General features: G+C 45.3%; 1 protein-coding gene across 2 annotated transcripts in view; it reads left to right on the top strand.

The window, feature by feature from the left end:
* Positions 1–21,671, top strand: part of HS6ST2 (heparan sulfate 6-O-sulfotransferase 2) — a 358,026-nt gene that overhangs the window by 299,758 nt on the left and 36,597 nt on the right. Inside the window, exon 4 of one of the 2 annotated variants that reach the window (XM_075539185.1) lies at positions 8,594–8,674. The exons of the other annotated variant lie outside the window; for it this stretch is intronic. Coding sequence (XP_075395300.1) covers positions 8,594–8,674 — 81 coding nt within the window. The remainder of the gene's footprint in view (positions 1–8,593; positions 8,675–21,671) is intronic. 2 annotated transcript variants of the gene reach the window in all.

Raw genomic sequence — 21,671 nt, 5'->3', positions numbered from 1 at the left:
TCTATGATACTTACCTTACCGACACAACCGCTGAAGACAAAGCAGCTGAATAAATAAATGTGGTGAAGAAAGCTGATGGTGTCTGGCTATAAAAAAATATAGTGTCTGGGGTCTTAAAAGCTTGAAGGTAAACAAGCGGCCATCTAGCTCAGAAGCAACAAAGCCCACATGAAAGAAACACATGATCACGAGGTGCCGAAGGGATCACTTATTAGGCATCAAAGGAGAAAAAATCCTACCATTGTGTGCTCACCTCTCTGATACGATAGCTGAAGACAAATGGGTGCATAAGCAAATGTGGCAAAGAAAGCTGATGGTGCCTGGCTATCAAAAGATATAGTGTTTGGGGTCTTAAAGGCTTGAAGGTAAATAAGCGGCCATCTAGCTCAGAAGCAACAAAGCCCACATGGAAGAAACACACAAGCCTGTGCGATCATGAGGTGTCGAAGGGATCAGGTAGCAGGCATCATCAGAACCAAAAATCATATCATAATGAATGAGGGAGGCAGTACGGAGTGGAGACCCAAAGCCCATTTGTAGGCCACTGTACATCACCTTACAGAAGGGTCTCAGGGAGGAGATGAGCCAGTCAGGGTGGGATGTAGCAAAGATGAAACATACAACTTTCCTCTAGTTCCTAAATGCTTCCTCCTCCCCCACTAGCATAATCCCAATTCTACCTTGCAAGTCTGGCTAGACCAGAGGATGTATGCTGGTTCCGATAGGAACTGGAAACACAGGGAATCCAGGGAGGATGATCCCTTCAGGACCAGTGGTGTGAGTGGCGATACTGGGAACGTAGAGGGAGGGTGGATTGGAAAGGGGGAACCAATTACAAGGATCTACATGTGACCTCCTCCCTGGGGGATGGACAACAGAAAAGTGGGTGAAGGGAGACGTCAGACAGGGCAAGATGTGACAAAATAATAATTTATAAATTATCAAGGGTTCATGAGGGAGGGAGGAGGGGGGAGGGAGGGGAAAAATGAGGACCTGTTGCCAGGGGCTTAGGTGGAGAGCGAATGTAGGCATTTGCTTTAAACAATTGATGTATGTGTGAATTGCGGTAAGAGTTGTATTAGCCCCTAATTAAACAATTAAAATAATAATAATTTTTAAATTTTTAAAAAGAAGGGAGGCAAAAAGCTTTCAGAATAGTTAGCTTCATGGGGGAACCATCAAACTTAAAAAAAAAAAAAACTTTGCCAAGATGACCACTTGTTGTTTTTGTTAGGTGTCTTCCAGTAGGTTGTGACCTGTAGTGACCCTTTGAACAATAGAACAAAATAGCATCTGGTCCTGAGCCAACCTCACAATTTTCCTATGCCTGAGCCCATTGTGGCAGCCACTGTGTCCTTCCATCTTGTCCAGGCTCCCTTGCTTTTTCACTGTCCTTCCACTTTACCAAACATGATGTCCTTTTCTGGGGACCGGTCTCCCCTGATAGCATGTCCAAAGTATGTGAAATGTATCTTCCAATTTGGGGCGCTAAGAAGCATCCTGGCTGTACTTCTTCCAAGACAGGTCAGTATGTCCTTTTGGCAGTCCATGGTGCTTTCAATAATTTTCTCCCTCACCACAATTCCAATGCCTTCATTCTTCTTCAGGCTTCCCGATTCAATGTCCAACTGTCACATGCATCTGAGATGATTGAAAATACTCTGGCTTGGGTCAGGCATTTTGTAGTCCTCAGAGTAATACCCTTTCTTTTCAACACTTTAAAGAGATTTTATGCAGCAGGTTTAGCCAATGGTCTCTTGACAGCTGCTCCTAAGCAAGACTAACTAGTTGATAATTCCAATCTTTCTCCATTTATCATGATGCTCCCTCTCGGTCTGAGGACTTTTGTTTTCTTTACATTGTGTTGTAACCCATACAGAAGGCTGGGATCCTTGGTCTTCATCAGCGAGTGCTTCTTCACTTGCAGCAAGCAAGATTCTGTCATCTGCATATCCCAGGTTGTTAATAAGCCTCCCTCCAATCATGATGCCTCCTTCTTCTTCGTATAATCCATCTTCTCTGATGATTTGCTCACCATAGAGATTGAACAAGTATGGTGATAGGAAACAGCCCTGTCATCTACCTTTCCTGGTTTTAAACCACACAGTATTCCCTGTTCTATTCTCAATAGAACTGCCAATGAATTGCTCTGTAATTCTCATTCTTCTCAAGGCTACCCATAGTTTGTTATCACCCACATTATTCAATACCTTTGCACAGTCTATGAAACAAAAGTAAACATCTTTCTGGTATTTTCTGCTTTCAGCCAGGAACCATCTAACAGCATCAATGATCGTCCTTATTCCAGGTCCTTTCTTGAATCTGGTCCTGTCAACGTACTTCTTCAACTGTTGTTGGATTAATCTTCAGCAAAATTTTACTGGCATGCGATATCAAGGATATTGTTCTATAGTTTGAGTATTCTGTTGGGTCCCCTTCCTTTGGAATGGGTACAAACAAACATGGCTCTCATTCAGTCAGTTGGCCAAGTAGGTGTCTTCCAAATTTCATGGCATAAAAGAGTGACTCTTTCCACCTTATTGAAATGTTTCAATTCCTGGAACCTTGTTTTTGGCTAATGCTTTCAGTGCTGCTTGGGCTTTTTCCTTCAGAACCAATGGACCTTGCTTATATGGTACCTCCTGAAATGCTGGAATGTTAGCAGGTGCTCTGAGTGAGAAAAGTGTGACTTTCTACTCCTGTAAAGAGTTAGGCTAAGAAACCCACTGGGGCAGTTCTACTCTGTTCTCCAGGGTCACTAGGAATCAGCATCAACTCCATTGACAGTGAGTTTTGAGCATTTTTCAGCGCAGTTAGGTTTTCTGCCTTCAGTACCTCTTGAAATGGTGCCATGTCAACAGATTCTTTGGGGTACAGTGACTCTGTGTATTCTTTGCATCTTATTTGGATGCTTGCTGCCTCATTCAACAATTTGCTCATAGAATCTTTCAATATTATAACTTGCAGTTGATTTTTTTTTTCTTGAGTTCTTTCCGTTTCAGACATACTGAGTGTGGTCTTCCTTTTTTGGTTTTCTTGTTCCGTGCACATTTCCTTATAATATTTTATTTTGTCTTCTCAAGTTGCCCTTTGAAATTTTCTGTTCTTCTCTTTGACTTCATCATTTCTTCAATTTGCTTTAGCTACTGTATGATTAAGAATACGTTTCTTGATGTCATCCCTCAGCTCATCAGGTCTTTTGTCATTAGTGTTTCATTTATCTATTCTTTTTTCTCAACATTCTAGTGGAATGTACTCGCATGAGCTTGTGTTAATTTTCCTCAGCTTTACATTGAATTTACATGTGAGCAAGTGGTGGTCTGTCCCATATTCGGTGGTCCCTGACTTGATTTTAGCTACTGGTATTGAGCTTCTCCATTGTCTCTTCCCACCGATGTATTCAATTTTATTTCTGTGTAGTCCATCTGGAGAAATATATGTGTATATTTGTCATATGTATTGTGGAATAAGGGCATTTGCAATGAAAAAGTTGTTGGTCCTATAGAATTCTATCATGGGATCTCCATCTTCATTTCTGTCACCAAGACTATATCTTCCAATTACTGTTCCTTTTTCATTGTTAACAAGTTTTGCATTCCAATCACCAGTAATTATCAATGCATCTTGATCTAGTTTGATCAATTTCAGATTGAAGATGTTGGTAACATTCTTCAATTTCTGAATCTAGAGTTAGTGTTTGGTACATGCATTTGAATAACAACTGTATTAACTGCATTTCTTTGAATGTGCGTTGACATTATCCTATCATGGGCAGTATTGTACTTCAAGACAGCTCCTCAAATGTCTTTTTTGGTGATCAATGTAATACCAGTCCTCTTGATTGTGTCATTCCCGGCATAGATTTTTCACAAGATTTTCTAAATCAAAATAGCCAATAATAGTCCATTTCAGCTCACTTATACCTAGATTATCGATATTTATGTGTGCTTTTTCATTGTAATGACTCCCAACTTTCCTAGATTCATACTTTGTACGTTCGAAGTTACAGTTATTAACGGGTAGTTGTAGCTGTTTCATTTCATCTTGAGCATGCCCCATCAGCAAATGAAGTTCCTGAAGGCTTTACTCCTACAGGTCTTACTGCATCCGCATTAGTGTGCTGGATGCTACTTTGAGAAGGCAGGCCTTCCTCAATCATAGTTTGGGTGTCTTCAGACCTGAGGGACTCACCTTCCAGCACTATTTCTGACACTGGTCTGCTAGTCATTAGGTTTTCTGCAACTGACAATGTTTCGATGCTATCTATAGCATTTTAAATGGCTAATTCCCCCGAAGTGAACAGCCCATTGTTCCTTCTTCGTATTCTGTTCTTAGTCTGAAAGCTCTGCTGAAACATATTCACTTTGAGTGACCCTGCTGGTATTTGAAATACCAATGATACAGCCTTTAACATCACAGCAACACACAACCTGGTGCAGTTATAGAGGACACTCAGTCACCTGTTGGGAAAGTTAGCTAGGTTTTCAGCCTTGAAAATCTACAGAGACCATTCTTTTCTGTCTTGAAGGGTCACTGTGAGTTCAAATAAACTCGATGCCATGAGGTTTTGGGTTTAGGTTATTATTATTTATTATTTGGTCTATTCTAGGATAAAGGATATCTTGAGCTGATAGTCTCAGGGCTTTCTCTAGTTCAGTATGTCTGGTCTTTTTTGTGAATTTGAGTTTTCTCTATAGTTCTCTCCCATTGTGACTGGGACCTTCTATTTTGTCCCTGATCAGAACAGTTGATAGTGGTAGCGGGGCACCATCTAGCTCTTTCAGTCTTTGGTTTCCATTATTCTTCCTTACTCTAGATCAGAAGAGAAAAATTGCTGCATCTTAGAAAAATTAATTTTAAAATTTCAGTGTTATAGATACCCACCCATCCAAACTCAGTACTATCCAACTGATTCTAAATTAGATCAAGGAATAAAGCTGTCATTGGCCATGACTTACTTGTGAAAAGTAGGTTAGGAAGGACAGGGGTTTCGGTTTGCCACAGGGGTTTCGGTTTGCCAAGTGAATTGGTTGAGTATGTTAAAGCACTAAGTTCTTCTCCTTCAAGTACCTCTCTGATCTAAGAGAAAAATCCAGGTAGGGGTAGATCTGATTGTCATCTTGGTTTAAGGACACTAGATGCCGCTTCAGCATCAAATGTTCAATCTGAGACCCTGGAAACATGTTGTAGAGTCAGGTCAGTCGTCATTTTACCCCTTGGATACAACCTGTATAATACTGCAGGGCTTTACTTTTTATTTTTACAGTTTTATTGTACATATAATTCACCTATCATGCAATTCAAGGGCTTACATATATTAAAAACTGCACACAATTTTAGAACATTCTTGTGCTCATTATTAGCTCCCCATTTCCTACGAATGTACCCTGCCATAACCCTAAGAAACTATTCATCCAGTTACTGTCTCTATAGGGTTACCCATCTTGGATTTCATATAAAGCAAGACATACCCCAGCTCACCTCACTGCCAAATCCAACAACAATAAAAAATAAAACAGAGAAGAACCTCAATCAAAAATAAAGCAGAAAATACTAATAAATTAAACTACTTTCAAATTAGTCCCAAAGGAGAGCAAATGACAAGTCGTTACACTTTAACTTAACTAGAGGAGCCGTAATTGAATTCGCAGTGTTTTTTGTTTGATAGCAAGATTATTCCCATCCTTGCACTGTGACCAGAGTGTTAATCCATGCAGGGACCCTGCAAATCAATTTTGGACTTTCACAGTCATCCATAGCCTCTGCAAACCCAGTGCTCAGAATTTAAAATCTAATACAGTTCCCTCCTCTGGTGTTGGATTTTCTTATTTATGATTCTTGGATCACATAGGCTGGTGGACTTCTTCTGTGTAGACCTAGCTGTTACCTCACTTAGATGGCTGCTTGTCTTCACAGGCCTTGACCTGGCTCAGTGGGAGGCACAGGAGGGAGCAAAGAATCTCCTCTCAGCAGAAAGGGAGAGCTGCTCAGAAGAGTAGACTTTGGTGGGATAGAGAAAGCCTAAGTATGCGATCTCATGCCACAGCCTTAGGATTTCAACTCGAGGAGTAAAAAGAAACAATCATTGCCATCTGGTCCATTCTGACTCATGGTGACTTCACAGGTTGCAGAGTAGAATTGCGCCCGGGCTTTGCTTCACACAAGCAGACCACAAATCTGGCATCCACAGGGCTGCTAGATGAGGTCACTTCACGAACCTTTAGGTTAGTAGTCGAGCCCAAACCACTATTACCACCCAGACACTGTGACCTGTAAATACATCAAAATAATGACAACCGGATCTGTACTGGGGTAGGCTTATTTCAGATATGTAGGCGTGGAGCTGTCTCTAAGGCAGCTCTCCCTCCAATCTGATGTATGTCAAATTATTATCGATGTATTTAAGGAACCAGTACAGTTTGATTTTTTACATCCCTGGGATTACTCAGTATGTTAGGGGCCCTTGGCAGCGGCTTAATCTTTGGGCCTCCCAACCTGCGTCTTCTTAACCGCGGCAGTGGCAGTATGTTCTCTTTATATGGCGCGGGCATGTGACCCCTTTGATACCCTGCTTTCTAGTTCCTCTCTCAAGATTCCCGAATGAGATCTTGTCCAGACTAATCCGGATCTTTGGGCAGGGAGAACCATGACTCTGTACCTCCTCAGGCAGGTTCAACAAACCTTTCTCTTCAACCAAAACCATCCATAACTATTGCTGGCTCCATCCTGGCTTGTGGCCATGCCCCGTGTTCGAGAGTAGAACCCCTTTCTTGGCTGTAAGTGCTGCCTTATGTCCTGTATCTAATAGTGCACATCACAAGTACGCTTGGGCCCAGGGCATTGAGATGGGAATTTGGCCGTGGGAATGAAAAGTCTTTTATTCAAAAATAAGTTGCCAGACTTTCCTTGCAGGCAAATCTGGATGGACTCACCTGTCTAGCCTTTTGGTTAGCAGCCCACATTGTTACCCAGGGACCCCCTGGGATCTTCTGACACCCCAAGATTGCTGTGCTAACTTTCTAGAAGCTAAAGAGTTTGAATTCTTCCGAATTCATGTTGCCACCTAGCTTCAGAGCCCGGTTCTGTTATAGGAAGAGAGCTTTGATGGCCTCAGGTCTGGCTAAGGAGTTCTTGACAGGCCGCCTGGGTGAGTTCCTGAGTCTCCATTTATTCCGTTTACCACATTCTCGTGGGTCTATGCAGACTTGTCTTAGTGATTTTCTCCAGTGGGCATCTGGCACCTCCAGGATAGTGTGTGTGCCCACTCTGTCCAGATCCACCCACGTGGCAAGTAGCCTCTACCTTAGCTTGGTGGCTGGCTCCCACTGAATCCTACCTGGTAGGATTTAGGCTACCAGACTGGCTTTTCCTGACAAGCCCTTGACTGTGACCACACACAGCTGCATTACCTTTACCATCCACAAGGACCCGTGATGCACTTCTGCCCCCATATCTGTAGCCATTTGAAGCTGATGGGTCCAGGGCACAATATCTTTTGCTATCCCATCGATACCCCCAAAGAACAGCTACTTGCAAATACCTATTTCTGAGGTACTTCAAATTTTCCAAAGACAATATTCTGGTCACCCCAAAGGCTCTTGTATAGACCGTAAAAGCCAAACTCTGCATTTCTTCCTCTCTTCTACCTTCGTTCATCATGAAAGGTTATGCTGACATAGTTTTTACCAACCTCCCACCCCCCAAAAAAATTCTCTGTGATGAAATCGGGATAAATAATTCCACACATCATCAAGTGACAGGAAAACTTTGCGTTTGTTTCCATGGAAATCAGAAGATGAAGTAAAGTAATAATTTCAAGGCAGAGCAGCTGCATTGATGATAATGGTAAAATAGTTTGATAAAGGAAATAGAACAAAGTAATCAAGAAGGCTCCAATCAATTATTCTCTCTTTTTGGTTTTGTTTACCTTCAAGTGATTAATTTGTCCACGTTTATTAACCTGATGAAATTAAGCAGACCCTTCCTTGTGATTTATATTGTAATTGTTTCCAAGGTTTGACATAAGCTGTGGAGTTATTGAAGGTGGAGATTTAAATTCAATTACTCATGAAGCAGGTGGTGCTTCTCCGGAAAGAATATCTGAATTCATGGTCTTTCCATATTAACATTATGAGTGAAAATTATTAACTCATCTGATATTATCCGACAAAGACTTCTAAAAGTCATTTGGCACACTTGACCGAAAGTCAGCAGCTTCAGAACTGAACTTGTGGTTGGGAAGAAAAGATTGCATGTGAAAGATTAGTTGTTTTTATAAGATGTATTTTCCCTGGAGGATCCCTGAAGGCCTGGACTGTGGTGCCATCCGGAGTGACTGGCCAATGGTCCCTTCACCTTTAGTGGGTACCACAAGTAAGGTCATGCTTCATTTTGACTGGCAAATGAGGGAGAGGGAGAAGAAAAGGGAGGGAGAGAAAGAGAGAGAGAGAGAGAGAGAGAGAGAGAGAGAGAGAGAGAGAGAGAGAGAGAGAGAGAGAGCGAGAACCCTTGAAGTTGTTTCAATGATGTGACTAATTGATTTTTGTCTCTGTGGTTATTGCTGTACGTTTTTCGATTCTCTTTGTGGGTACAGTAACGATAGACGGGGTTCTCCAAACACTAACCCAGACGTCAACTCACCATCAAAGGCCCGGAACCCATCTAGGAGTGGGAAGTAAGTGCAAAGTGTTCTCGTCTCATTTGTGTTATTCATTTGTTTATTCACAAATCATTCCAGTCTGATTTGCCAGTTACCTTGTGTGTGTCTCCCACTGGGCTTGTACATGGGTGTTGGAAAGGAGTAAGGCATATATCAGTTACATGGCGTGGGGGGGGGCGGACTAAGGACTGGGGTGGCCTTGTCTCAAGAAGGCCAGTGTCACATGACAATTCAAGATTGGGACTAAGGGCTTCAACGAGTTGAGCAGAAGCAGCAGCAGCGGCGGAGCTCGCTACCCATCTTTCGATTGGCAACAACCCATGTACATCTGCCATCAAACCATACATTAAGGGTTGGAAGTTGAGTGTGAAGACCCTGGAAAGCTATTCCCTGGACTTCCTTTCCTGGTTAAACCACAATCTGTGTATTCGTTTCCTCAGCAGTAGCATGCGCCATGTCCTCTGGGAAGCACACGTGTATGATATTGACCCAAACCTGTATTAGCTGACTCTTTGTGATATTAGTTTGACCTCTTTGGGCTTATTCCAGATGTCAACACTGACTAACGTCTTCCTTTGGATTCAGCAAAGCATGGCCACCCGAGGCAGACACTTCATCTTCAAATGGTTACAGCCCCTTGGCTGATGGACTAAGGTCCCTGTATGCTATTTCACGGGGGGTGTGGGGTCTGGGGACAGGCTGCAATACAGCCCACCAAGAGTTCCTGGCCTACCTGTAGCAGATGACAAAGGTCTTCTTCATGTTAATAGCGCTCATCTCCCCATCAGATATGTCACTACCAGAGCGTTGGCTTTGCAATGCAAAGTGATTTTGTAATGGTCCTGTATTTTATGGATTCAGCATGGGATCATACATGCTGCACTTTGAATACAATCTGGGATTCAATTCCCCAAGTGAAAGATCTATTGGCTGCTTTCCCCCCCGCCCTCTATCTTTCTATCAGCCTTTCCTTCTCCTTGTTCCTCCTCTGGAATTCCATTTCAGGTTTGCATATAAAAGTTGAATGTGGGCTATCTTGAAGAATAAAAAAAGCAGTGTTGAGGATATCAGACTAAATCCCTGAGAAGTTGGTAGTACTTTCGGTTATTTATTGTCGAGTACCACACACACACACAAAAAGTCCGTCTAAATTACGAAGCAAAGGGGTGGGTGCCCACAACGCCAAGCAGCAGAATGAGCCCTGATTCACCATCAGAGCACACTTCCAAGTGATCAAGCCAGCGTGGGCAATCCCACGTAAGTCCCTGCATGCAGAAATAGCATGGACTGCCAACAGCAGCGCCCACTCGCTGTTGACCCCAGCCTGACGTGTGTACTTGTGGCTAGCTGTGATTTCCTGTCATCTCTTCAAAGGGGGGCTGTTTGGGGTTCTCAGGCTTAGCAGGAGTCCAGTCTTTTCCCTCTTGAGTGACGACTCTAATTGTGAAGCCACAAAAGAAGCGGTTGGTAAACTCTGTGGTAAGAGAGCAGAGAGAATGCATACCTAATACTCTACCCAGGTTGGAAACCGTAGGAGGCCGGAATAAATGCATTCTCAAGTAGCCCAACCTGAGCACGCATCACACTTCCTATATTTGGACGCATCTCCAGCTTCTGCCATAGTGAGGGCCTCCCCACTGCGTGCACTTTCTACGCGGACTCTGTTTTCTTTGCCATGCATAGTGATTGGCAAATTGAGCTAGTTCTTTCTAATTGTTGTTGTTGCTTCTTCATGGGGAAATAATGGTCTCTAAATATCAACTTTATGGATGGATGTGCCAGGTCCCCTTCCATGGGGTTGCTCCTCTGAACCCTGTCCCACCCCCCTCAGTTTTCAGGGGGATGCTTTCATTTTCTGCATGTTTTATCCTGTGCAGGATGTGTCTGTCCATCCGCGTGGCACCCCTGCCCGCAAGGGTGCGTTCGATTGCTGACCAGTGTTGAGAGTGCATGTGAGCTTTCAGGGAAGCGCCGTTCTTGCTAGCTCCTGCGGACTCACCTGTTTCCTTGGAGTGAGTGGAGAGGCAGCGGTGGTTGGGTAGGTGGTCCTTCAAGGACTTGCCCCCCACGATGAACTTTCCATATGTCCAGCAGGGTATGTATGCTATTCTGCTACTTCTAATGTCATCTGACGGGAGGCAGGGGCCTCCTAGAGAATTGATGTTTTGCTCAGGTCACTTAGGGGCTGCGAATGAACAGTGCTTTTTGCTTTCTTTTCCCTCTCGGATACAGGCTGGAAACTGAGTGCTGTTTTCGTTTTGTTTTCTCCTAAAAAGAAATTGAGTTGTTAACAAAATGAAAGGCAAACTGCTCAAGTGTACTTCAGGATTAGCTATGAGAACCAGCAGGCGGTGTGGAGTGAGCTCAGGAGGCACTTGGTCGCATCACTCCCTGCCCAGCCCAGAGTTGTGAGCTTGGCTCCGGAGTTTGTACCATTTTAAACAAGAGGAACCCGAGGATCCACTTGGATGTCATGTGCCTCCTTGGGGTTTCCAAGTGAACCGTGTCGGTTCCCACTGAGAGCAACCTTCCTAGGAACAGAATGAAGCACCGTGCTGTCTTGCACCATCCCCACCACTGGTCTTCAGTTTGAGCACATGGTCGCAGCCACTGAGTCGATCCATCTCAAGGGTCTTCCTCATTTTCGCTGCCCCTCCACGTTACCAAACACGATGTCCTTCTCCAGGGACTGGTCTCTCTGGTAACATGCCCAAACTCTGTGAGCAGAAGCCTTGCCACCCTTGCCTCTAAGGAGATCTCTGCCTGTACTTCTTACATGAGCACCATTGCCACCAGCACCAATGATAATAGGTGACGATCTTGAGCATCGATTGTGCTCGACATTGGGCCATTGACCCAAGTTCAAGGTGTAATAACTGCCTCTGAGGAACTGCCCGTCCCAGCTGGGGAGCCCGCCGTCAGAGGAGGGAAGCGCAGGGTGAGCAGACTCCCCTCTGTTTTGGTCAGAGACACTTGGAAGTTTGGATAAAGTCAAAGCTACAATCGGCTGGAGCCTTCCACCTCTGCCCACTCTGAGTGCATTTGGGAAGCGGCGAAAATGCAGTGTGGCATGCCTAGTCATTTAGGGACCTGCAGCTGGGGACTAGAGTCCCTTCTGCTTCCTCTTGTTCATCGGCTGACTCTGAAGTGGAGCAGCCCTCGGGTTTAAGGGAGGAACAGATGGAGTGGGATATGTCTGAGCAGCAGAGCCAGACCGCCCTGGCAACATCTGGCCGGGAGGAGCGAGCAGTAGGTTCGATGCCAGCAGTGAGGCAATTGGACAATACAGAAAGGAGAAGTGGGAGGGGAGGGGACAAACAAACAGTCATCGGTGCTGAGACATACCACTGAGATCCACTGACCAACTAAGGTCGGCCATCACATGGCCCCTCACGTATGATTCCCTTTGGTGGTGCGTTGCTGCTCTTCTGGCCAACACAGTGGGCTGCAGTTAGGTCATTTGCAGACTCATCAGATCGGCCCTGGAAAGCAGGGAAACTGTCCAGACTGGGCATGCGTCATAGCCAGCCACAAGGAGTCTAAGTTTTCAGTTGGGTATCAGCTCTGGATGCACCCTTTCCATGACACCAAGTCTTTTGCTTAGCAGATAGGGACACTCAGACTTGGCAGAGAAGTCCCTTTCCCAAGCACAGGCAGTACAGTGAGTGAGTAGCAGTCGGGTCGACCTGACAGCCCTGCCTTCTTTGGCCTTGTCAGCTGCCCTTTCCTCTAATCCAGGGGTGGTGAACCGTTTTGCTGCCAAGAGCCATTAGGATATTTATAAGATCATTCATGGGCCATACAAAATGGCCAACTTAAATCAACCTGTTCTATTTGGTCAGATGTTTCATGAACTCGCCCCTAATGTGATAGCTGGGACTGCTTCTATTTGGTGAGGCATGTGATGGTCGCTGCTCTGGATCAGCCTGTGGACAGTATATGGCCCGAGGGCTGGATGTTCCCCACCCCTGCTTTACAGCTTAGGATCCCAAACAGATTCAGACATGGAAGGAAGGAAGGAAGGAAGGAAGGAAGGAAGGAAGGAAGGAAGGAAGGAAGGAAGGAAGGAGAGAGAGAGAGAGAGAGAGAGAGAGAGAGAGAGAGAGAGAGAGAGAGAGACTAAGTACCCCCTTGGCACTTACACCTTATGTACTCTGGTCCATAATGTAGGACAAAGTGTAGCCATCTGCTTTTACAGACCCCCCCCCCCCCGGATAGTTCAGTACTCCGACCCCTAGGGGGTGATAGCAACTGCTTTGGGAAACAGGACTCCAGAGTGTCTGTCAGCTGCAGTTCTTTCCCCAGACATCGAAGTCCTCAGGAGGTCTCAAGAGGGCCAGCCAGTTGCCCTGCCTTCCACATCCCATGCTACTTGTGGCCTGGTTTCTGTCAGTCCCTGCAAGAAGGGGAGGTGGGGGGACTTTGGAGAACTGTGCATCTTTCCATTTCTGAAGAAGGCAGATCAATGTAGCGGTGGTGGTTGTGAAAGGAAGACCCCTATACATTTCAAGCTGAGTGCTCTGTCTATCAGCTCACCTGACCCTGGCATTGCTCGGGCAGTCGCTCTTTCAGAACCTTATTGCATAGCTTCTTCTCTAACACAGCTCTTCCTCAAAGAAGCAATACAGAGAAACCATGGGTCATAGATCATAGAAGCCATTCTCCTTCCAACCAGCCAGCCAGCATGGCCAGTCACATATGCATACACCACGCACACACACACACATCCTGAAAGGGCATCCATTTCAACATTAGATGGCAGTCAGTTATAGTTGATGCTGGAAATCAATCACTCCTCTCAGCCTAAAGTGTTCTTCCCATGGGTTCCGCCTGAGGAATGAGAAGGACCAAGCTAAATTAGGGGATCTGGGGTGGGGGGCTAGAAAAGGCCATGAATGTTACTGGTCTAGAGCAGAACATCTAAGAACCAAGAAAACCAAACCCATTGCCACTTATTAGATTCTGACCCATAGCAACCCCATAGTGTCCATGGGGTTGAGGAGGCTGAAATCCTTTTGGAAACAGACTGCCACATCTTTCTCCCAAAGAGTGGCTGGAGGGTTTGAACTATTAACCTTTTGGTTAGCATCCATGTGCTGTAATCACTGTGCCACCAGGATTCCTTACACCCAAGCTCCAAAACCTATCGTCAAATGAATCCAACTCATAGCAACCCTAGGAGATAGGGTAGACCAGATCCTGTGGGTTTCTAAGACTATAACTCTTCATGGGAATAGAAAGCCTCATCTTTCTCCTGCAGAGCAGCTAGTGGTTTCAAACTGCTGGTCTTGTGGTTAGCATTCCTACACTTAACCCTCTACACTCTCAGGGCTCCTGGACAACCAAACACCAAACCCCAAACCAAACTCACTGTCATTGAGTCGATGCCAACACATAGCGATCCCATAGGACAGGGTACAGTCCAAAGTGTAACCACAACTTCCCCCCACACACACCGGGGCCTCCTCCATCCAAGCCCAGTGCCTGATAAACAATACCATGAGTGTTGGCTTAAATGAAGTCAGGCCGGAGGAGGAGGAGTCTCTAAGAAGGGGAAGTTCTGAGTGGGGTGTGAAATGAGAAGGTCAGACTTCGCTGGCTGTCTCCATCTCCTTGGAGCTCACCCAGGTAGCTCCAGCCCACCCTTGTCAACGTTGCCTCCTCATGAACAGGCATGCAGATCTGTTCAGTGGTCCCTTGATGGGGACCATCAGGAGCCCCTGGCCTCCACAGTAAACTCAACCCACCAGTAGCCCCTTGCTTAAGGTTGGCCAAAACCAAATGAAAAGCTTTCCTGCTTTAGAAAACAAACATGACTTCAGGCCAGGCTTGTGTCTCGGCTTGGCATGGTCCAGTTTGAAACTCACATTCCGCTGCTTATATAGTCTTCACTGGAGTCAGGGCTTGCCTATTAGGATACCATGATGGGGTTGTTTCCTCTAACTTAGAGCCAGGTAATTCTTCTAAGATCATAGGCTGCAACTATCACTGAGCTCCCTCTCCCCTCCCCACCCCACCCCGCAGTGTTGCCTCTGTGAGTGTGCTTTCATTTCAAAAGGATTGTTCATGAAGATCGCAGTCAACAAAAGGGGAGGTAACACTTGAATTTTCTAATAGTTGCAAGAGTTGTATGTGCGCATGGTGTCCATAGGGTCTTACCGAGTCCTGATGTCATCAGCGGACATTGGTGGCTATGTGGCTGGATTTCCAGCCAGTGCATCTCAAGCGTAGCCCCCAACATTGTTCAGTGGAGGTTGGCATGCTGTTCCGATGCTAAACACGTTTCAGCAGATCTCGCAAATTGAGTCAGACTAGAAAGAAAGTCCTTTCGACCTCCTGCCAGAATCCATCTAAGGAATACCTATGGATTACAACCTCTGAATTAAGGAGCCCTCCTGGCATAGTGGTTACATGCATTGCACTTCAAACTGCAGGGTCAGCAGTTCAAAACCCCCAACTGCTCGGCAGGTGAAAGATAGGGTTTTCTACTTCCATTAGGAGGTAAGTTCCATACCACCAGTGGCTCTGTGGAGGAAAGATGAGGCATTCTACTCCTGTAAACCAATACGGTCTTAGAAACTCATGGGGCAATTCTACCCTGTTATAGGGTTGTGATGAGTTAGCTTTGACTCAATAGCAGTGCATTTGGTTTGGGTTTAGTTGGATCTTCAGCTCCATCATTTCAGATCAAAAGGACCACATTTCCCCAAGGCCAAGTTGAGAAATCTTAGAAAACAGGAATGGAAACAGGAAGCACAGGGAGGAAGTTGGGTAGGCGATAATATGTTGAGAAGATGGCAATGTAGGAGCTCAAACAAAATGTATATGAATTGTCAGATGTAGACTAGATGGTCTACTCTATAAGCCTTCACCCAAATCACCATGAAAAGTTGAATGAAAAATAAGCCTGTCGATTACAGGGGTCCTAGCTTCAACTGGTCACAGGATGGTGTAGCGCTGCACAGTAGGACTTCTCTTGTGACTATCATTGCATAAATTAGAGAGCAGACGATGACACCAGCAACATCATAAAGACTTGGGATACATGAAAGCATTGCTCTGAGTGGGAGGCGTAGGGGTGGCATGTGCAATCACTTCTATGGGGGGAAAACAACATTCTAAGGACGGCAAGTAATGTCAAAGTGTATTCCCGAAAACGACTTAAGAGAACGTGCCTGGAATCTGTTCACTTGTGGCCTACTTGCCTTTTCCTTCCATGTTCTCCATCCAAGGTGGGCTGCGATCTTGGGTCATGACAACACAAAACCAAATGATCAAATATACCCAGGCAAGAGCCTTCATGAATAAGGCAGGAAAGTAGCCCAGGATATTTGGAAAGGGCTTTCAATCACAAAGGGTAAATAATACAGGCTTGATATACTTTTGGGTTTAGCCTAGTGCTCCCCAGCTGCAGCACGGGGCTCTTCAAAGATCTCTTTCAATAATTTAATCATGCAGCCTTGTGTCTATTTGAAAGACCGTCCACTTTGGAGTCAGCTCGACCTGGATTTGAAGCCTGCCTCTGTCACGTAACCAACTTTGTGCCTCCCTCATTGGGCTGTTGTATGGATTCAAGGGCCTCATCCAAGGAAAGCTCATATTGTGTCTGGCACATGGCAGGTGCTCACTGAATGTCAGCCAATGACATATTGCAGCTGGGGACAGTGTGGCTGGGCCAGCATGACTCTGACCAAATGAGAGCTCTGGGTACTTCAGCTTGCCCAGCTCTCTGCTTTGCCAGCCCCTGAAATGGGGAAGCAAAAGCTTCAAAAGCACTGGCACTCCATGAATAATGCCCACGACTTGGATGAAACAAGAAGCTTGTGGCAGATGCGGGAAGAGACAGTCCAGACATGGAAACATCCTCCTAGCACGTATACATCCATCTCTGTGACGGGTCTGATGGGCCGGAGATCAGTCCAGACTCATACCCTTCTCATATCTTGCCCACTTTCCACTAGAGTGTGAAGGTCTTCTCCCAGACAGGAAGATCGTTCCGCTTACCTCGCCTGCCATAAGGAGACTTGGAGCCAGGTCTCAGATGCCCTCAAACAGACCTGTCGATGCTGGTGACTCAGGCTCCCTGCCTTCGTGAAGAATCATGGGGCCCTGGCGAGTAGGAGGCGTTTCTCCTTTATCATCAGTGACACAAGGGCATGGAGGCATCGATCTTTTCTCTAGAACCAGGGTCCTCTGCGTCTCCTTTTTCCCTCCATGATGTACGACGTTGACAAATCTCATATGCATGGCACTGCCCTCGCCCAGCTCAAGGTTCTGTCCAGCTCCCGGGTGAATGGCTACCCTGGCCTGCCCACTCAAGAATGCCTATTTGAGTACACGAAGGAAAGATGCTGAACACACAGAGAGGACTCTTCATTCCCCTCTCTCCTCCCAAATCATAAATCTCACCTCCCACCCGCTTCGAAAAAGGTACCGCCGGAGCACAATTGCTATTGCAGAATCCCAGGGCCGCCACAGCAAAGGTACTTTATTCTTCCTCTTTATCAGTCCCTTCACTATATCAAGAGAGTAGCAACTATTTACTTTGTAGGGTTACTTTCAGGATTGAATTCTTCATGTATTCCACAGTTTTTATTGACTTATTTTGAGGGAACTAAGTACTGTTTTAGGAGCCCCGGTAGTGTAGAATTTATGTCTTGGGATGCTAGCCTCAAGGTTGTCAGTTCAAAACCACCAGCTGCCCCTCAGAAGAAAGACCGGGTTTTCTACTCCAGTCAAGAGTTATAGTAGGGGCAAAAAAAAAGAGTTAACATTGTTGGACACTCACAGGGCAGTTCTATGCTGTCCTATAGGGTCCCTATGAGTTGGCATTGATTCTATAGCAGTGAGTTTGGTTTATTTGAGGTACTGTTTTAGGCGCTGAAGATACAGCAGGGAACTCCACAGACAAAATCTCCTGCCCTTTATGCCCATTCTAGTGGGGAAGGCAGTCATTAAATGAATAAAAAATATAGAGTACATATTTTCAACAACAACATGCCAAGAGGTGATATTCAGAGGGGAAAGAGGAATATAGGGGAGCAGGAGTTTTTCAAATGTCAATGCTGTGCATATGGAAGACTTCATTGAAAAGCCACATTTAGGGAGTTATTTGATATATCTCAATGAGTTAATTAATACATGTTAAGCAACTAGAATGCACCCTCACATTCAGCAAATATATAATAAATCCTTTCATGAACTACTACTTATTGGATATTTTCAATGTCCTAAAGCAAAAGGTCTTATTACATACTATTTTTGTTTTAACACATTACCATAGGCCTGCCAAGGAGCCCTGGTGGCTTCGTGGTTATGAGTTGGGCAGCTAACCACAAAGTTGCCAGTTCAAAACTACCAGCCACTCTTTGGGAGAAAGAGGAGGATGTTTACTCCTATAAAGATTTACAGTCTCAGAAACCCACCATGGGGTTGCTATGAGTCAGCATTGACTCTGCGGCCACAAGTTCATTTTCTTATAAGGTCACTATGAGCCGACATTGACTCGATGACAGTGAGGTTCGTTTTGAGTATAAAGCAAAGATTATGATTAGCCCTTATTACTGACCAGGAATCTAATGGAACTTGTTCAAGGTCACTTAGTGACTCCAACCACCTAGGCCTTGTCTCTTGAGGCTCAGTTCATTCACTTAGTCATCCATTCTTTCAGGAGACATCTTGAGGGCCCCTTGGGGTGTAGTAGCATGCCTACAAGGAAGGCCAATTAATATGACTCTTACTCACATTCATGCACTGACCAGTAATGACAAAGCAATTGAACAGGAGCCCTGGTGGTGTAGTGGGTACACGTTAGGTTGTGATACACATGGTCAGCAGTTCACAACCACCAGTTACTCCTTGGGATACAGACTGGGCTTTCCTCTCCCATAAACAGTTACAGTCTTCGGAACCCACAAGGGGTCACTATGAGTCAGAATTGACTCGATGGCAGTGGGTTTGGTGTGATGAGATCTAAAATTAGATCCTGAGCCTGCTTTTATAAGTCTTAGTCAGGGGAATAGTATTGAAGAGTAGAATGTTCTGCAGAGGGATTTGGGGGTGGTGAAATCTGACCCCACTACACTGGGTCAAAACATTAAGGGTGTGCAACAGAGCAGGATGGGGAGCAAAGCAAAGCAATGAAGTACCAGGGAATAACAAAAATAGACGTTGAGGGCAGGGTGTGGCACCCTATCAGACTAAACAGGAAAACACTCCTAAAGGTCAACAAACTTACCTGGAACGTTTTACAGGCTTTTCTCTTTCTGTCCTTGGCTTTTTGTTGTTGTTTTGTCTGTTTTCTTTTGTTGCTTTGCTCTGTCTTGTTTTTATGCTTATTATTGTCTCTCAATGCCTATCTCGATAAGATAGTGGGGATAAACAATCCAGAGGAGAGAATGGCAGGACCAATGGTTCTGGTAGGGGACAGGGAGAGAGGGGGAAGTGGTGCGGGGGAGGGAGGTGTCAACCAACCCAGGGACAAGGGAACAACAAGTGTTCTGAAGTAGATGGTGAGGAGGGTATAGGATGCCCGATTGGACTTGATCCAAGGCAGTGGAATTGAGAGGAATTACTGAAACCAGAATGAAGGCTGAACATGACAGTGAGACAAGAGGAAAGTAAAAGGAAAGAGGGGAAGGAACTAGGAGGTAAAGGACATTTCTAGAGGTCTAAATATAGGCGTGTACATATGTAAATACATTAATATATAACAATAGGAAAATAGATCTATATACATATATTTGTATGTTAAGTATTAGGGTACATGGGACCTGTACTAAAGTATTCCCTCAATGCAAGAACACTTTGTTCTAATAACCTGGCTTTCTTTGATGTTCACCTTCCCAACATGATTGCTGAAGACAAAATGTGTCCATAAGCAAATGTGGTAAAGAAAGCTGAGGGTGCCCGGCTATCAAAAGATACAGCATCTGGGGACTTAAAGGCTTAAAGATAATCTAGCTGAGAAGCAATAAAGCCCACGTGGAAGAAGCACACCAGCCTGTGTGATCATGAGGTGTCAATGGGATCAAGTATCAGGCATCAAAGATCCAGAAAAAAATATCATATCATTATGAATGAAGGGGAGTACAGAGTGAAGACCCAAAGCCCATCTGTAGAGAATTGAACATCCCCTTACAGAAGAGTCACAAGGAAAATACAAGCCAATCAGGGTTCAGTATAGCACCAATGGTATATACAACTTTCCTCCAGTTCTTCAATGCTTCCCCACCACCACTATCATGACCCCCAATTATACCTTACAAATCTGGCTAGACCAGAGCATGTACACTGGTACAGATAAGAGCTAGCAACACAGAGAATCCAAGACAAAGAAATCCTCAGGACCAATAATGAGAGTAGCGATACCAGCAGGGGAAAGGGAAGGTGGTAGGGGGGACGGAGAAACGGAGGAACCATGGGTGAAGGAAGACATTGATCCGTGTAAGACATGAAAAAAAATAATGATTTATAAATTTTCAAGGTTTCATGAGCGAAGCAAGGTGATGGAGGGGGAAAATGAACGGATACCAAGGGCTCAAGTGGAAAGAAAATATTTTGAAAAAAAACAAAACCACTGTGTTGGAGTTAATTCCGAGTTATATTGACCCTGCGGAACAGAAGAGAGAGGCCGCATAGGATGTCCACCGCTGTCAGTTGAACTGAAGCAGACTGCCACAGCATTCTCCCTCAGAACAGCTGGTGGTTTCAAACCATGGACCTTTGGGTGCTCAGCCAAGCACATACCCACTGGACCTCCAGGAAGTCTCACCTGCTCTTTAGTATGTCAATCAGAGCTTAAGGGTAGTCTTCCTGGAGCCCCACCACCAGCGCTTCTGTTCCTCTCTGTTGCGTTGGCACGCCAGCCATCTGAGGATGGGGGAGTGGAGAAGGCCAAAAGAGAGCTGTATGATTGGTCATTGGCTGTTACTTCCTTACAAAAGATGCTTTGGCTTTTCCGGATAGTTGCTTGCTAAAGTTTAGACAGCGAAGAAAAATGAGGCAGGACCCAGCTCACTGATGAGAGCGCTATAAATTTTGCCTAGAAAACGCTGGCGATGCTATAAAATTCAGGCCACCATCTGTTAGTGCTTGCTTGAAGTAGCATTTGTACTGGATAATTAAGATGTCACATGCATTTGAAGCACAAATCATCAGTGCACGGTGGCCAGCGTGCCTGGAAAGATTGTGGTCAGTGAAGATGGTTGGAAAAGAGCATCATGCTATTTGAAGGATGTGTTGCTATGAGCCCTGGTAACACAGTAAGTAGCTAACTGAAAGGTTGACAGTTTGAACCCATGGAGGCTCCACAAGAGAAAGAGGAGGCAGCCTTCTTCCATTAAGATCTACAGCCTTGGAAACCCTATGCTGCCCTATAGTGCCAATAAGAGTTGGCAGCAGTTCAACTGCAGTGGGAGTTCTGGATTTATATGTCACAGGAGCCAATATTTTGGGTCGCTTACGTTGGAGACAGGGACAACTGAGAAAATTGCTTGCTTGAATTGAGTGGGTGATTTAATGACAATGATCAATTGGCTCACCCTGTGCAGTTTGACAAGGAACCCAGGTGGCTCAGTGTTTTGCTGCTAACTAAAATGTCGACAGATGCTTAGAACCCACCTGCAGCGACACAGGAGCAAGACCTGGTGATCTCCTCCAGTAAAGATTACCCTGACTACCGCTGACCCTGCAGGTAGGGTTTCTGAGCTGGGGCGTTTTTGTGGGAACAGACAGCCTCATCTTTCTCCCAGTGGCTGGTGGTTTCACAGCCCAATGCTTACCCTGCTACAAACTGGGGCATCCTGTTTAGGGTCAGTAGGCGTCAAACCTGGCTGCATGATACCCAACAACAAGCACCGCATAGGGTCGCTATGCGTGAGGATTGATTGGGTCTGGGACAACCACATGGAGGAAGGGCGTGCCACATGGCTCGGTAGACCTCTCTTGCACTTGATCTTAACCCAAAGGCTGAGAAGTGAGATTTAGACCTCATTCAGTCTCTCTTCTGCTA

This window comes from Tenrec ecaudatus, chromosome X, assembly GCF_050624435.1.
Source record: "Tenrec ecaudatus isolate mTenEca1 chromosome X, mTenEca1.hap1, whole genome shotgun sequence".
NCBI classification, from domain to species: domain Eukaryota; kingdom Metazoa; phylum Chordata; class Mammalia; order Afrosoricida; family Tenrecidae; genus Tenrec; species Tenrec ecaudatus.
This window is presented reverse-complemented; position numbering and strand designations above follow the sequence as displayed.